Below are 17,003 nucleotides of genomic sequence, written 5' to 3'. Positions count from 1 at the left end.
GAACAACTGTAATAATCTGAACAATAAAGATTTAATTAAAAAAATAAAAATAAAATGTGATCGTCACACACACACACACAAAAGAACAGTGTCTTACCTTCAACCTTTGAAACCTCAGGTGTGTGTTCCTCTAATTCAATATTATTACAAGGATGAAAGTCCTTTACTTCATCTCCAGGTATGCAAAATTTAATAATATATTTCATTTTAACCTGACTGGTTTTATATACAACAAATTCATCATCCTAGAGCAAACATAAATAGGTGGGGAAATAACCTTTATTGGTACATGTTTTCATAAAAGCAGAGTTTCATGTTTGCTAATTATTGAATATGAAAATATTGAAGCCAGACACTAGATATACAATAATTATTTAAACTTAAGCATATTTAGTAAACACAGGAGCCGCTCTGCTTGTTTCTTGATACAAATACCTCGAAGTCTGTGGGGACAGTGGCTGTTTCAGGAACCCCATGGACACTGTCATAACCTGGTGGTGCTTCTGTTAAGGAGAAATCTTTCTTGTGTAAGTCCATGCACTTCCCGAGGGCGACATCACACATGACCAGGAGCCTAGTGCCATCCGTCTCTCCTGGGTGTGAGTACTTAATGCTTGTACTGCAGGTGAGAGGAAGTAAGTACAAATTTACAGTTTGTAGTAACATGGCTACAACATTTTATTACATACGTAGGAGATTTTTCAGAAAGACTTTACTGGTAGAACGTTCCAAATTTTACTGTTATTGAAATATCTCTGAAAGTTCATTTAGAATTGTATTACTCATTTATTTATTTAAAAATTTGATGTAGCGTCAACTATATGTGGTTAGAGCGTCAACCCGCACACCAAAGGGTCACAGGTTCGATTCCCAGTCAAGACCACATACCTCGGTTGCAGGTTCAATCCCCAGCCCCAGTTGTGATGCGTGTGGGAGGCAACCAATCGATGTGTCTCACATCGATATTTCTCTCTCTGTCTCTCCCCCTCCCTTCCACTCTCTCTAAAAATCAATGGAAAAAATATCCTCGGGTGAGGATTAACAAAAAAATAAGACTATTAAAAAAATAAAAAATAGGTTCTCTGCACTAAAGCTCAGAAAGAACATTAAATACCAAGTATTACTAAGAACTGAACAAAAGGAAAGACAGGTGCTATATTCTCACGAGCCTTCTGAATCCAAAAGGAAAAGCAAAAATTTCCAATGACACCCAAATGAGGGATTTTGTAACTTTCTTCAGGAATCAGCAGCTTTAATAAAGCAATTTTTGCTATGAGGAACACAGGTTGGGACATTTGGGGACATAACTCTATTTTTTCAAAGATCAAGACTAATATGTAAAAGCATTGCCTAATGACCATTTGTTCTCTCCTCTCTAAGACTTGCACTTAAAAAAAAAATTCCCCCATTCATCTTATACACCTCTCCTTTCTGTGGGCTCTTTTCTTGTAACCACAAACATGCTAGCTAGCTCCTTCCCATGCAACCTGGACTTAGACTCTCTTCTAGACCCTCTCCACATCTGCCCCCTCTCTGTCTCCTCCCTTTCTCTCCATCCTACACAGTCAGTGACCATCTCTACTGGCTTGTTTGCTGACCATTTCTCAGTCCACTGTAGTTTGGCTCTGTTCATATGTCTACACCAAAACCACTCTGTCAAAAGTCATGAAGGACTTCATTAAATTCAACTGAATGTCAATTAATTTTTTGAATCAAATTTATTTTATTATTTTTTAAATTTTTAAAATTCAATTTAAAAATGGGCAGAGGAGCCCTAGCTAGTGTGGCTCAGTTGGTTGAGCATTGTCCCATGCACTGAGAGGTTGCTGGTTAGTTTTGGGCTCAATCCCCAGAAGTGGGTGTGCAGGAGGCAATTGATCAATAGTTTCTCTCTCTCTCTCTCTCTCTCTCTCTCTCTCTCTCTCCTTCTCTCTCTCTAAAAATCAATTAAAAAACATCTTTTAAAAATGGGCAGAGGACCTGAATAACACTTCTCCAAAGAGGACATAAGGGAATTACATTTTTAATTTTTAAAAAAATATTTTTTATTGATTTCAGAAAGGAAGGGAGAGGGAGAGAGAGATAGAAATATCAATGATGAGAGAGAATTATTTATTGGCTGCCTCCTGCACACAGCCTACTGCGGATCAAACCCACAACCTGGGTATGTACCCTTGACGGGAATCTAACCTGGGACCCTTCAGTCCGTAGGTTGATGCTCTATCTACTGAACCAAACCGGCCAAGGCCATTTTTAATTTTTTTCAGGAATCATCATACTGTTTCCCATAGTAGCTGCACCAACCTGCATTCCCACCAACAGTACACGAGGGTTCCCTTTTCTCCATATCCTCAACCAACACTTGTTTGTTGATTTATTGATGACACCCATTCAGAAGGTTGTTTTTTCATTTTGTTGATTGTTCCTTTACTGTGCAAAACTTTTTAGTGTGATGTAGTCCCATTTTTTTATTTTTTATTTTGTTTCCCTTGCCCAAGGAGATATATAAGAAAAAAATATTACTAAGAGAAATGTCAGAGATTGTATTGCCTGTGTTTTCTTCTAGGAGTTTTATGGTTTCAGGTCTTACATTCAAGTCTTTAATCCATTTTGAGTTTATTCTTATGTATGGTGTAAGAAGGTGGTCTAGTTTCTTTCCTGTTTTTGCATATTATCTGTCCAGTTTTCACAGCTTGTTTGCTGACCGCTTCTCAAGCCACTGCCGTTTGGCTCTATTTATACTTCTTCACCAAAACCACTCTGTCAAAAGTCACAATGGACTTCAATTTGGTTAGATTCAACTGAATGCCAATTGAAATTTTTTAAATATTTAAATATCTAAGAATTTTTACTTTGAAATATTTTATACACAAAAGAGCACCTGTAATATAAATGTTAAGTTTCAATAATTATAATAAGACACCCATATAACTGCCACCAAGTTTAAGAAATAGAATATCATCAATATTTCTGTTGGTATCACCTCCCCTGCCACCCAGGGGTGATCTAATCACTATCTTGATTTTGTGCATATCATTTTCTTTCTTTCATAGTACTGACACATTGGTATGTGTCCCTTAACAATGTAAAGTTTAGTTTTGCTTGTTTTTGAACTTTGCATATATATGTAATCATATGATCATTTTTGTTGTGCTATATGCCCAGGCTCATCCATTTGACACATGTAGCTGTTAAGTCACCTATTAAAAGTGCCATGCAGGACTCCATGTAGGACCACACAAAAATATATCAAATCATTGCACTGTCAATGGACATGTGCGTCACTCCCAGCATTCTGTTACTAGTGATCTTAGCCACTCCCATACATGCCTCCTGGCCTAGAGTTTTTCTAGGGTAGTGATTCTTGACCCAGGCTGCATATTACAATCATCCAGGAACTTAAAAACTATTGATACCCAGGCCTCACCCCTAGGGATTCTGACTTAACTACTCTGGGGTAAAATCAGCACCATAGTGTTTACACCAATGGAACTCCCCCCTGTGATTCTATAGATTGGCAAGCACTGCTTTCTGGTTCACAGGCCAAACTATAGAATTCCTGAGTCATGCCATCAACTCTGTTCTTCAATTATACAAGATAATGCAAAAAATAAAGGTTTATCAATTATACTCTTACTAGAGGCCCGGTGCACAAAAATTTGTGCACTCGGGGGGCGGGGGGAGGGGGGTCCCCCAGCCTGGCCTGTGCCCTCTCGCAGTCTGGGACCCCTCGGCAGATAACGACCTGCTGGCTTAGGCCTGCTCCCGGGTGGCAGAGGGCAGGCCCAATCCCTAAGTGCAGCCCCTGGTCAGGCTCAGAGCAGGGCAGATTGGGGAGTTGGGGCGCCGCCCCGTCATGCACAGAGCAGGGCGGATCGGGAGGTTGCGATGCCACCCTCAGTCACGCTCAGGGTAGGGCCGATTGGGGGGTTGGGGCACCCAGGTGGCGCTGGTGTTCCCCAACAACGACCCTGCTGCATCCATGGTGGCCTTCTACGGCTGCCTGCTGGCTGAGGTCGTTCCTGTGCCCATAGAAGTCCCACTCACGAGAAAGGTAAGGCCCGCGCTGTTTCATTAAAGCCTGCTAATGGGAATGGCAGGCTCGGCTACACTGGAACATTCTATCATGAGGTCAGAATGTGCAGACAGCTCATTTAAAATGGCTTTTCGTCTCAGCAGGGTGTGGATCAAGAGGTTTTCCGTGTTTCTGAGGCTGTCAGGTTTTCAGCAGTTAGCTCAGTGAAGGGGACAGTAACCTCACGCTCGGCTCAGCTGCCGGGTTAGCAGGAACAGTGTCTCCGAGGCAGAGCTTCTGTGCACTGTAACACCATTGAGCCGAGTAATCTGTCAGTAAAGCAAGTGTCTGAGTGTCCTGTTCCTCAGCTTCATTACACTGGAAATTGAGTAAATGACATTTTTTTTATTTCGAGGGGGGGCAGTTGTTGCTTTCATTCAGATGTTTGGACATTATCAAGTCCCTGGTGCAGCTACAGTTTATGAGATCTTATTCCATAATTAGAATAAGTAGCTAATCTCATTCTTATAATGATAGCATGGTCCAGTATAAGAAGGAACGTTGTGCTGTCCTGCACATCGGTGTATGTGTTTTCCTCCAGGTCAATGACTTGCTCTCCATACTCCAGAGCTATGGTAACTGGAGGGAGAAAGATAAAGGAAGGAAACCCTACAGGGTTGACACTGGTGGCCACCAAAGACAGATGGTCTGATGTTGTCCAAAGAGTCGCATCTGGAAGCCACGGAGTGGTCCCCTCTGACACGCAGGCTCCTTGACTTCAGAACATGACATTTGTTGTCTTAGAGAACTTCTCTTCATTTTAAATAAAAGAACCATTGGCTCAGGTACAGTTGAGAAGAGGGTAGGATGTACACATGAGCATAGGTGATGACAAGTTCTGCTCCCACTGGACTCGTTTTAAAATAATGGGCCTAATGTGAACCAAATTTTCTGAATCCTGAATGTTGCTTATTGAACCTGACTGAACAGTCTAGTCCAGCCGTGGGCAAACTACGACCGTACCCTTTTATGTAATGATGTTTACTTTGAATTTATATTAGTTCACACAAACACTCCATCCATGCTTTTGTTCCGGCCTTCCGGTCCAGTTTAAGAACCCATTGTGGCCCTCGAGTCAAAAAGTTTGCCCACCCCTGTTCTAGAGACTGCCACCTCGAGATGTTAAACTATTTTTTTTTTTGTCAAGGTGATAAGAGTAAAAAAAAGGTAGCATTATGGTTTACTTTTCATGTTCTTGAAAACTTATCTTTTCAAATGTTACCTTCCATACATGTTTCCTCTTCTGTTAAGTTCCTATTCATATCTTTTGCCCATTTGCTTACTGGGTTGTTTATCTTTTTCTTATTGATTTGTAGAAACTCTTTACATATCCTAGATAATTAAATATCCTGGATAATTATTCTTTATCCCAGCTTCCATCTTTAACTAGCTCTGTGACCTTAGGCAAGTTACTCAATCTCCATGAATCTGTTTCCTTTCCATAAATGATATGATAATACCAGTTGTGAGTTTATAACAATATAGATGAAGCACTTAGCCTGGTGCCTCACACAGGGCAGGCACACAACACATTGTGGCTACTATGAGGACAGATTTAACTATTAACAAGGATATTCAAGATGAAATGTCATTCCAGGTATATAGAGTTCATATAAAATAAATTTTTTAGAAGAGAGATCATGTGCTGTAGAAGTTAAGATTCCTGGCTCTGGAGACAGACAAAATGCTGTGTGACCCTGGGCAAGATGTTCTCACTGGCCCTCAGTGTTCTCACCTGTGATAAGATGATAACAATGGGACAATCAGGAGGCTTTTTAAGGATTAAGTGGGTACATATATGTAAAAGTTCTTAGGGTAGTAAAATCACTAAGATGATTTCAAATGTAATTTTCCTGCCTATCCACCGCAAAAGACATGCTTCTACAGTATACTGAGAAAACTGGTTGCTTTTAGTGACCTGCTTCTTTCTTATTTTTTTAAGTTTTCATGAATTTTTAAAATTGAATTTAGCAGTTAATAAAATTATACAGGTTTCAGGTGTACAATTCTATGATACATCATCTGTATATTGTGTTTACCACCCCAAGTCAAGTCTCCTTCCACCACCATTTATCCTCCCTTTACCCTCTTCTACTTCCTCCCATCCCACCCTGCTTTCCCTCTGGTAACCACTATACTATTGTCTGAGTCTATGAGTTTTTGTTTGTTTGTCATGTTTGTTCATTTGCTGTTTTCAGTTTTATAGCCCACATATGAGTGAAATTATATGGTTCTTGACTTTTTCTATCTGACCAATTTCACTTACTATGATATTCTCATATTCTCAAGATCACCCATGTTGTTGCAAACGGGACATGTTTGCATATAGAATATAGTCAACAGGATCACCCATGTTGTTCATCCCTTATAATGGCTGAGTAGTATTCAATTGTATATATGTACCACATCTTATTTATCCAATCATCTATCTAAGGCAGCGGTCATCAACCAGTGGTCCATGAGGTCCCAAAGGTTGGCGACCGCTGATCTAAGGACACTTCAGTTGTTTCCACATCTTGGCCACCATGAATAATGCTGCCATGGTGGTGCATATATGTTTGCGAATAAATGTTTTCAAATTTTTCAGGTAGATACCCAGAAGAGTGGTGAGGGTCATATGGTAACTATTCTTAATTTGTTGAAGAACCTCCATACTGTTTTCCATAGTGGCTGTACCAGTTTACATTCCCACCAGCAGTGAATAAGGGTGCCCTTTTATCCACAACCTCTCTAACACTTGTTATTACTTGTCTTGCTAATAATAGCTATTTTAACAGGTGTGAGGTGGTATCTCATTGTAGTTTTGATTTGCATTTCCCTAATATCTAGTGAGGTTGAGCATCTTTTCATATATTTTTTGGCTATCTGTATGTCTTTTTGGGAGAAATGTCTGTTCAGGTCCTCTGCCCAATTTCTAATTGGACTGTTTTGTTTTTTGGGGGGTTGTTGAGTTGTATGTGTTCTTTCTATATATTAAATACTCGTGGCCCAGTGCACGAGATTCGTGCACTCAGGGGGTCCCTCAGCCCGGCCTGTGCCCTTTCACAGTCCGGGAGCCCTCAGGGGATGTCCAACTGATGGCTTAGGCCTGCTCCCCACAGCAGTTGGACATCCTTAGTGCTGCCGTAGAGGCGGGAGAGGCTTCCACTGCCCCGCTGCACTCACTGCGCCGGCCAGCCATGAGCCCTGCTTCTGGACTTCTGGCTGAGCAGTGCTCCCTGTGTGGGAGTGCACTGATCACCAGGGGGCAGCTCCTGCATTAAGCGTCTGCCCACTGGTGGTCAGTGTGCGTCACTGCGACTGGTCGTTCCACTGTTTGGTTGATTTGTATGTTACCCTTTTATTATATAGGATTAACCTCTTGTCAGAACTGTTGTTTGCAAATATCTTCTACCATTTGGTTGGTTGCCTTTTTGTTTTGTTGGCAGTTTCTCTTACTAGGCAGAAGCTTTTTAGTTTGATAAATAAATGAGTTACCCATTTCTGGGTGAGAAATCCCTCACTAGGGAAAGACAGAGGAAAACATAGAGCAAGCATTCAGCAATGATTCCTTGGTAATGGGTATGAGTAACATGATTAAGGATACAATAATACTAACCTGAGTGAATTGCTGAAATATATTCCACTCCCAAGATTTCCAATGTCTGTTCTTTTCACACCACGATCTTCAACTACTTTGGGCAAAAGCAACCCCCTAAAAACAAAAGGGCACTATAATGTTTACTAGAAAAAAGGAACTTTTATATATATATATTTTTTTTTAATTGATTTTTTACAGAGAGGAAAGGAGAGAGATAGAGAGTTAGAAACATCGATGAGAGAGAAACAAAGATCAACTGCCTCCTGCACACTCCCCACTGGGGATGTGCCCACAACCAAGGTACATGCCCTTGACCAGAATCGAACCTGGGACCCTTGAGTCTGCAGGCCGACGCTCTATCCACTGAGCCAAACCAGTCAGGGCAAAAGGAACTTTTTATTATATCCTCATAATTCTAGCAGAAACAGGTACTATTTAAAGGGTATTATGCTAAGTGAAGCAATCCAGACACAGAAAAACTGTATGACCTCCTAACTAGAATATGTGGAATCTTAAAAAGTCAAATTCATAGAACCAAAGACTAGAATGGCTGGGAGAAATGGGAAGATTTTGGTCAAAGGGTACAAACTTCTCTGGCAAATGTTCTCAGTGGTTAGAGCATCAGCTCCAGCACTGAAGGGTCATGGGTTCGATTCCTGGGTTGCAGATTCCATCCCCAGCCAGGTTGGAGTGTGTGCGGAGGCAACCAAGTGATGTGTCTCTCTCACATCGATGTTTCTCTCTCTCTCTCTCTATCCCCTCCTGCCCTCCCTTCCACTCTCTCTAAAAAATAAAAAACAATGCAAAGGATACAAACTTTCAGTTATAAGATGAATAAATTTTATATCTGTAATGTACAGTATGGTATTATCTCTATATATGAAAGGCTAATATGGTAAGTGTCCCTCCCATCATCCAACTGGTCACTATGACACGCACTGACCACCCAGGGGCAGACGCTCAATGCAGGAGCTGCCATGATGCACACTGGCCATTTACAGAGAAACGGCAGTGCGGACCTGGCACCAACAAAGCAACATTCGGCTTCCCCCAAGTGGGACACAGGCCCCGCCACCACCTCGGAGTGACACCCCACCAAATTGCAGCTGACGCTGCAATGGCACAAAATGCAGCCCACAGCCAAGCCCAGCCCAGCCCAGCCAGGAAACGGTCTCTGTGGGCACCTGGTAATGACGTCACGTAGCAACACCTGGCTTCCTCTCCCTAACAACGACTAGCCTCCTTGGAGTTTCTTCAGCCCAGGAACACGACTTGCTTTATAGCCAAGTGCAAACATTTTACACTTTAACCATATGTTTGCGAAGCATTTTCACATGCCTCATCTCATTTGATCCTCATAGAAATCCTTGAGTAGGTAGATAGGGAACTCGATGGAATCCTATTTTCTTTTCACTAGCCGGAAAACGAAGATTTAGAAAGTTTAGAAACTTGACCCAACTGAAAAGAAGTAAGAAATGGTGGACCTTGAAAATGACTTCAGGTTTTCTCACTGCGCAGAATATAGTCAAACACTGCTGCAGTTAAATATTTCACCCTTTGTTCTCCTTTCGAGATTTACAATAATCTGCTTTGTGTTGATATTTACTGCTGTGTTGCTGACAATTACCTGAAAGAGAAGTTGGGGCTCTTCACTGGGCTGGAAAAAGTTTAGCTAAATCAGAAAGCAGGTTTAATTAAGCAAGTTTATTCTATATCTATAAAAGGCTAAGTTGACTCGCACATGCACGATACATATAAAGCTCTTGCTGGCGCCAATTGCAAGCATGTGTTTCGTTCTGTCATTGTCAATCGTGAATTTGGTTGACACTTCTATTATAGAGAAAGGGTGAATAGCGATATTAAAATATTTCTTCTAATTAATTTCATTTCAATGTGCACAAATCCATGCACTGGGCCACTAGTAATTAATAATATGGTACTGTATACTTGAATTGGCTAAGATGGTAGATCTTGTGTTCTCGACATAAGAAAAGAAAAGGTAAGCTATGGAATTTTTTTTAAAAAATATATTTCCTTATTGATTTCAGAGAGGAAGGGAGAAGGAGAGAGATAGAAACATCAATGATGAGAGAGACTCATTGATCAGCTGCCTCCTGCACACCCCCTACTGGGGATCGAGCCCACAACCCGGGCATGTGTCCTTGGCCAGACTCGAACCTGGGACCCTTCAGTCCGCAGGCTGATGCTTTATCCACTGAGCCAAGCTGGCCAGGGCAAGCTATGGAAGTTTTAACTAAGTTGATTGTGGTAATCATTTTATACTGCATACCTATATTATATCATCATGATTTATACCTTTAAAAAATCATATTGTGACCCTAGCTCAGGGGTGGGCAAACTTTTTGACTCAAGGGCCACAATGGGTTCTTAAACTGGACCGGAGGGCCGGAACAAAAGCATGGATGGAGTGTTTGTGTGAACTAATATAAATTCAAAGTAAACATCATTACATAAAAGGGTACGGTCTTTTTTTTTTTTAGTTTTATTCATTTCAAACGGGCCGGATCCGGCCCACGGGCCGTAGTTTGCCCACGGCTGCCCTAGCTGGTTTGGCTCAGTGGAAAGAGCATCGGCCTGCCGAATGAACAGTCCCAAGTTTGATTCCAGTCATGGGCACATGCCTGGGTTACAGGCTCGATCCCCAGTAGGGGGTGTGCAGGAAGCAGCCAGTCAATGATTCTCTCTCATCATTCATGTTTCTATCTCTCTCTCCCTCTCCCTTCTTCTGTGAAATCAATAAAAAAAAATTTTTTTAAAAAGCACATTGTACAACCTAAATACATACAGTGTTTGTTAATCATACCTCAATAAAGCTGGAAAATAATAAAAACACCGAGGAACTCATCAGCACCACCACCCAGATTGGCTTTGGACACTGCCGGTGACCTTACAGCCACTCCAGCCAAAAGCCTGCTGTCCCGCCTGCAGACCTGCAGACCCTAGGACATCCACCTCCAAGGCTGCATGGCTCCTGCAGCAGTAAGTGCGACTTCCCCTTCCCTGGCTGCTGACCTCCGGACACCTCAATTGCACCTTCCCAGCATGCAGCTTCCTGAGCACACCACCCCACAAGGTACTCTTGGGTGCCGCTGTGAGCCCCCCACTGGGTGCGCTCTTATCAGTGCGTGAGTGTGCCGCCCTGGCAAAGGGCCCCCAGTGCCTCTGTGGGCCACCACTGGGCACGCGCAAATCCAACCAAGGATGCAAGGCCCCAGCAGCAAAAACTGAGTCTGCCCAATCCACAGCTGCCGACCTCCAGACACAGCGTGCAGGCCTCCTGAGCCCATCGCCCCAAAGGTGGCTCCTGAGTGCCTCTGTGAGCCCCTGCTGGGTGCGCTCATATCCAAACAAGAGTGCACGGCCCCAGCAGTAGAAATTCGGACTTCCCACTCTCCCGGCTGCCTGCCAACAGACACCTCGGTCATGTGGCTTCAGCACAAGGGACCGTCTAAGTGCACCGCCCTGGCAAATGGCCCCTGGATGCCTCTGTGAGCCGCAGCTGGGTGTGTGCGAATCCAACCAAAGATGCAAGGCCCCGGCAGCAAAAAGTGAGTCTTCCCACTCCACAGCCGCTGACCTCCGTTCACCACAGTTGTGCCTTTCCAGCGTGCAGGCCTCCAGAGCCCACCGGCCCAATGGCAGCTCTTGGGTGCCTCTCTGAGCCCCCACTGGGCGTGCTTGTATCCAAGGGTGCACAGGCCCGGCAACATAAATTTGGTCTTCCACTTTCCTGCCTGCCTGTACACAGACACCTCGTTCATGTGGCTTCAGCACAAGGGCCCCTCTGAGTACGCCACCCTGGCAAACGGCTCCCGGGTGCTTCTGTGAGCAACCGCTGGGCATGCACAAATCCAACCAAGGGCGCAAGGCTCCGGCAGCAAAAACTGAGTCTTCCTTCTCCACAGCTGCCAACTGCTGGACACCACAGTCACACCTTTCCAGTACGCAGGCCTCCTGAGCTCCACCACCCCAACAGGCGGCTCCTGGGTGCCTTGTGAGCCCCCGCTGGGCATGCGCAATTTCAACCAAGAACACAAGGCAGCAAAAATTGGGACTTTTCCTTCCCTGGCTGCTGACCTCCAGACACCACAGTTGTGCCTTTCCAGCACACAAGCCTACTGAGCCCTCTGCCCCTACAGGCGGCTCCTGAGTGCCTCCTTGAGTCCTCGCTGGGCGCACTTGTATCCAAACAAGAGCACACGGACCTGGCAGTAGAAATTCGGATTTCCCCCTTCCTGGCTGCCTACCCAAAGACACCGCGATCACGTGGTTTCAGCACGCAGGCCCCCTGAAGCAACTGCCCCAGCAGGCGACTCCCGGGTGCCTCTGTGAGCTTTTACTAGGTGCACTCATATCCAACCAAGGGTGCAAGGCCCCAGGAGCAGAAACACAGACTTCCCCCTCCTCGACTGCTGACCTCCAGTCACTGCAGTTGCACTGATCCACTGCACAAGCCCCCTGAATCCGCTGCCCCAGCAGGCGGCCCCTAGGTGCTTCTCTGAACCGCTGCAAGGCACAACCCTGGCCACTGGCATCCAGTCCCCACGGTAGCGCCGCTTCAGCACACGAACCCCCTGAACCCACTGCTCCAGCAGACAGCTCTTGGGCGCCTCTGTAAGCAGCAGTTGGACATGTGTATTCAACCAAAGGCACACATCCCCCAAAGCAGAATCTGGGACTTCTCCCTCCACGGGGCCAGTGGCACACCACAATGGCTCCAATCCAGTGTGTGGGCCCCACGAGCATACATCCCTTGCAGACGGCTCCTGGACCCTCTATGAGATGCCCATAGGTGTGTGCCTCTCCAACCAAGGGCACATGGCTCCCTCAGCAGGATCCCCGACATCCCCCTCCCAGCAACCTACCTCTGGACATCTTGGTGAGTTACTGAGGACTTGCCTCCCTGGACAAGGTCACATTGTTTCAACCATAGTCTCCGAGATCCCCACATCCTCAGCTGCTGGATCCTGAACCCCCTCGTAATTCAGAGAGGGAAATCACTTTGGCCAGAGTCTCACTACCTCAACCACAGACTATAAGACACCTGCCCCCCCCCAATGTCATGGGCTCCGGGACCCTCATAGTGAGTTGCAGAGTGACACTAATCCAGCAAGAGTCATACCACACCAGCCAAAGTCACAGTACCTGAGTCTCAGGCCCCGAGACTCCTTCCCGGGCCGTGGACTCTGGGAACCCACAGTGAGCACATACCAGTGAGACCTCAACAACCTTTTCCACAAGAGCCAGAACCACAGTCACATCCAAAACAGCTTGCACAACAAAGCCAGGGGTGACTCACATTGCCAATCCATGATGAGATTTCATCCACGAATAAGAAAGTAACATTCAAGATCCAACTACATCAAGAGAACCCAAATAGCTCAAGTAGGGACCTCCATTAGATCACCAAGCCTAGGAGTCCTGAGAGATCGCACCAGTAGCACCACTCCCAAAAGCAGTTGGATCTAAGACATAGAAACAATTAAAACATTAGAGCAAAAAATGGGGAGACAAAAAAACAATCCTCAGAGGAAAGAAAAAGAGAAATCACCAGAAAGGGAGTTAAATGAAATGGAGGCAAGTAACATGTCAGAGAAAGAATTCAGAGTAATGGTTATAAGGATGCTCAAAGGCTGGATGACAAATACACACAGTTCAATGAGAATTACAAGAAGCTGAATGAGAATGTCACCAACATGAAAAGGAACCAAGAGGAAATGAAGAATAACATAGCTGCAATAAAGAACACAATGGAAGGGTTAAACAGTAGACTAGAAGAGGCTGAGGATCGCACCAATGAATTAGAAGACAAGGTAGGAATAAATACACAAACACAGCAGCAACTGGAAAGAAAACTTAAAAAGCAAGAGGAGAGCCTAAGGGAGCTTTGGGATAACATGAAACAAAACAACATCCACATAATAGGAATACCAAAAGGAGAGGAAGTGGAGCAAGGAATAGAAAACCTGTTTGAAGAAATAATGACAGAAAACTTCCCTGATTTTGGCAAGAAAAATCCATGCAAATCCAAAAAGCACATAGAGTTCCAAAGAAGATGAACCCAAAAAGACCAACACCAAGAACCATCATAATTAAATTGGCAAACATCAACAACAAAGTAAGAATCTTAAAGGCTGCCAGAGAGAGACAGAAAGTTACCTATAATGGATCTCCCATTAGAATATCAACTGATTTCTCACCAGAAACACAACAGGCCAGAAGGGAATGGAATGAAATAAACAAATTGATGCAAAGCAAGGGACTGAAACCAAGAATACTATACCCAGCAAGGCTATTATTCCAAATTGAAGGTGGAATCAGGAGCTTCACAGACAAAAAAGAGCTAAGAGAGTTTATTACCACTAAGCCAGCAATGCAAGAAATGCTAAAGGGACTGCTGTAAAAAGAAGAAACAGAAAGGCAAGAAGGAACACAAACATAAAAAATAAAAATGGTGACAAACAAGTACTTATCAATAATAACATTAAATGTAAATGGATTAAATGCTCCAATCAAAAGACATAGGGTAAGAACCAAGATGGCATAGGTAAAAATATGTACTTGCTGCCTCCCACAACCTCATCAAAACTACAAGTAAAAGACAAAACATCGATCATCCAAAACCACAGGAAAGCTGGCTGAGTGGAAGTTTCACAATTAGAAGGAAAGAAAAAAAGCGCACTGAGACTGGTAAGAGGTGCGGAGGTGCGAGCCAACATCATACTCAATGGACAAAAACTAACACCATTTCCCCTAAAAACAGGAACAAGACAGGGATGCCCACTCTCGCCACTCCTCTTTAACATAGTCCTGGAAGTATTAGCCATTGCAATTAGACAAGAAGAAGAAATAAAAGGCATCCAAATTGGAAAAGAGGAAGTAAAACTGTCCTTATTTGCAGATGACATGATATTATACTTAAAAAACCCTAAAGACTCCATCAAAAAACTATTAGACTTAATAAAAGAATTCGGCAATGTAGCAGGATACAGAATTAACGCCAAGAAATCTATGGCATTTCTATACACCAATAGTGAACTTGCAGAAAGAGAGACTAAAAAAGCAATCCCATTTACCATCTCACCAAAAAAATTAAGCTACCTAGGAATAAACTTAACTAAAGAGGTAAAAGACCTCTACTCAGAAAACTACAGGACGTTGAAAAAAGAGATAGAGGAAGACATAAAGAGATGGAAGAACATACCATGTTCTTGGATTGGTAGAATCAACATCATTAAAATGTCCATACTGCCCAAAGCAATCTATAAATTCAACGCACTTCCCATTAAAATACCAATGGCCTACTTCAAAGATCTAGAACGAACTCTCCAAAAATTCATCTGGAACAAAAAACGACCCCGAATAGCTGCAGCGATCCTGAGAAAGAACAAAGTAGGTGGGATCTCAATACCAGATATCAAGCTGTATTACAAAGCCACTGTTCTCAAAACTGCCTGGTACTGGCACAAGAACAGACATATAGATCAATGGAATAGAATAGAGAGCCCAGAAATCAGCCCCAACCAATACGTTCAATTAATATTTGACAAAGGAGGCAAGATCATACAATGGAGTCAAGACAGTCTCTTCAAAAATTGGACAGATACATTCAAAAAAATGAAACTAGACCACCAACTTACAGCATACACAAAAATAAACTCAAAATGGATAAAGGACTTAAACGGAAAACGGAAAACCATAAAGATATTAGAGGAATCCACAGGATACAAAATCTCAGACATATGCCAAAGCAATATCTTCACCAATACAGCTCCTAGGGCAGTTGAAACTAAAGAGAAAATGAACAAATGGGACTACATCAAAATAAAAAGTTTCTGCACAGCAAAAGAAACCATCAACAAAACAACAAGAAAGCCCACTACATGGGAGAACATATTTGCCAACATTATATCTGATAAGGGCCTAATCTCCAACATTTATAGGGAACTCATACAACTTAACAAAAGGAAGATAAACAATCCAATCAAAAAATGGGCAAAGGATCTAAATAGACACCTTTCAAAAGAGGACATTCAGAAAGCCAAGAGACATATGAAAACATGCTCAAAGTCACTAATCATCCGAGAGATGCAAATCAAAACAACAATGAGGTACCATCTCACACCTGTCAGAATGGCTATCATCAACAAATCAGCAAATGACAAGTACTGGCGAGGATTCGAAGAAAAAGGAACCCTCATGCATGGCTGGTGGGAATGCAAACTGGTGCAGCCACTGTGGAGAACAGTATGGAGTTTCCTTAAAAAACTAAAAATGGAACTGCCATTTGACCCAGTAATACCACTTCTAGGAATATATCCCAAGAAAACAGAAACATCAATCAGAAAGGATATATGCATCCCTATGTTCATAGCAGCACCATTTACTATAGCTAAGATTTGAAAACAGCCTAAGTGCCCATCAGCAGATGAGTGGATTAAAAAACTGCGGTACATCTACACAATGGAATATTACACTACTATAAAAAAGGAAGGACCTCCTACCATTTGTAACAGCATGGATGGAGCTGGAGAGCATTATGCTAAGTGAAATAAGTCAGTCAGAGAAAGATAAATATCACATGATCTCACTCATTTGGGGATTATAATGAACAACATAAACTGATGAACAAAAACAGATCCAGAGACAGAGAAACATTGATCAGATGCTCAAACCTCAGAGGGAAGGTAGGGGAGGGTGGAGGTAAGGGAGAGAGATCAACGAAAGGACTTGTATGCATGCATATAAGCATAACCATTGGACACAGACACCAGGTGGGTGAGGGCATGATCGGGGGTAAAGGGGTGCGAGGGGGCAATGGGGACAAAAGGACACATATGTAATACCTTAATCAATAAAGAAAGAAAAACAAAAAATGTGGAGTAAAGGGAGCCAGGCACATAAGTTGGCCATTTACATTTCAAAAGCACAATAGCTAAGATCTGGAAACAGCCCAAGTGCCTATCAGTAGATGAATGGATAAAAAAGCTGTGGTACATTTACACCATGGAATACTATGCAGCAGTAGAAAAGAAGGATCTCTTACCCTTTGAGACAGCATGGAGGGACCTGGAGAACATCATGCTAAGTGAAATAAGCCAGTCAGAGAAAGACAAGTACCACATGATCTCACTAATATGTGGAATCTAAGGAATAAAACCAATGGAGAAACAAAATAGATCCATAGACATAGAAGCATGGAACAGACTGTGGAATCTCAGAGGGAAGGCGGGGAAGGGAGGGTGGGTTGGAAGAGATCAACTAAAGACCTTGTATGCATATATGCATAACCCATGGACACAGACAATAGGGGGGTGAAGGCCTGGG

The 17,003-nt window shown here is 43.2% G+C and overlaps 1 protein-coding gene across 1 annotated transcript in view; it reads right to left on the bottom strand.

Moving 5' to 3' along the window:
• The window catches only part of PARP4 (poly (ADP-ribose) polymerase family, member 4), a 122,002-nt gene that overhangs the window by 75,839 nt on the left and 29,160 nt on the right, over window positions 1-17,003 (bottom strand). The window contains exons 12-14 of the mRNA XM_005880019.2: window positions 7,674-7,769; window positions 436-619; window positions 98-245 (exon numbers count right to left, since the gene is read on the bottom strand). Coding sequence (XP_005880081.1) covers window positions 98-245; window positions 436-619; window positions 7,674-7,769 — 428 coding nt within the window. The remainder of the gene's footprint in view (window positions 1-97; window positions 246-435; window positions 620-7,673; window positions 7,770-17,003) is intronic.

This window comes from Myotis brandtii, unplaced genomic scaffold (assembly GCF_000412655.1).
Source record: "Myotis brandtii unplaced genomic scaffold, ASM41265v1 scaffold62, whole genome shotgun sequence".
NCBI lineage: Eukaryota > Metazoa > Chordata > Mammalia > Chiroptera > Vespertilionidae > Myotis > Myotis brandtii.
This window is presented reverse-complemented; position numbering and strand designations above follow the sequence as displayed.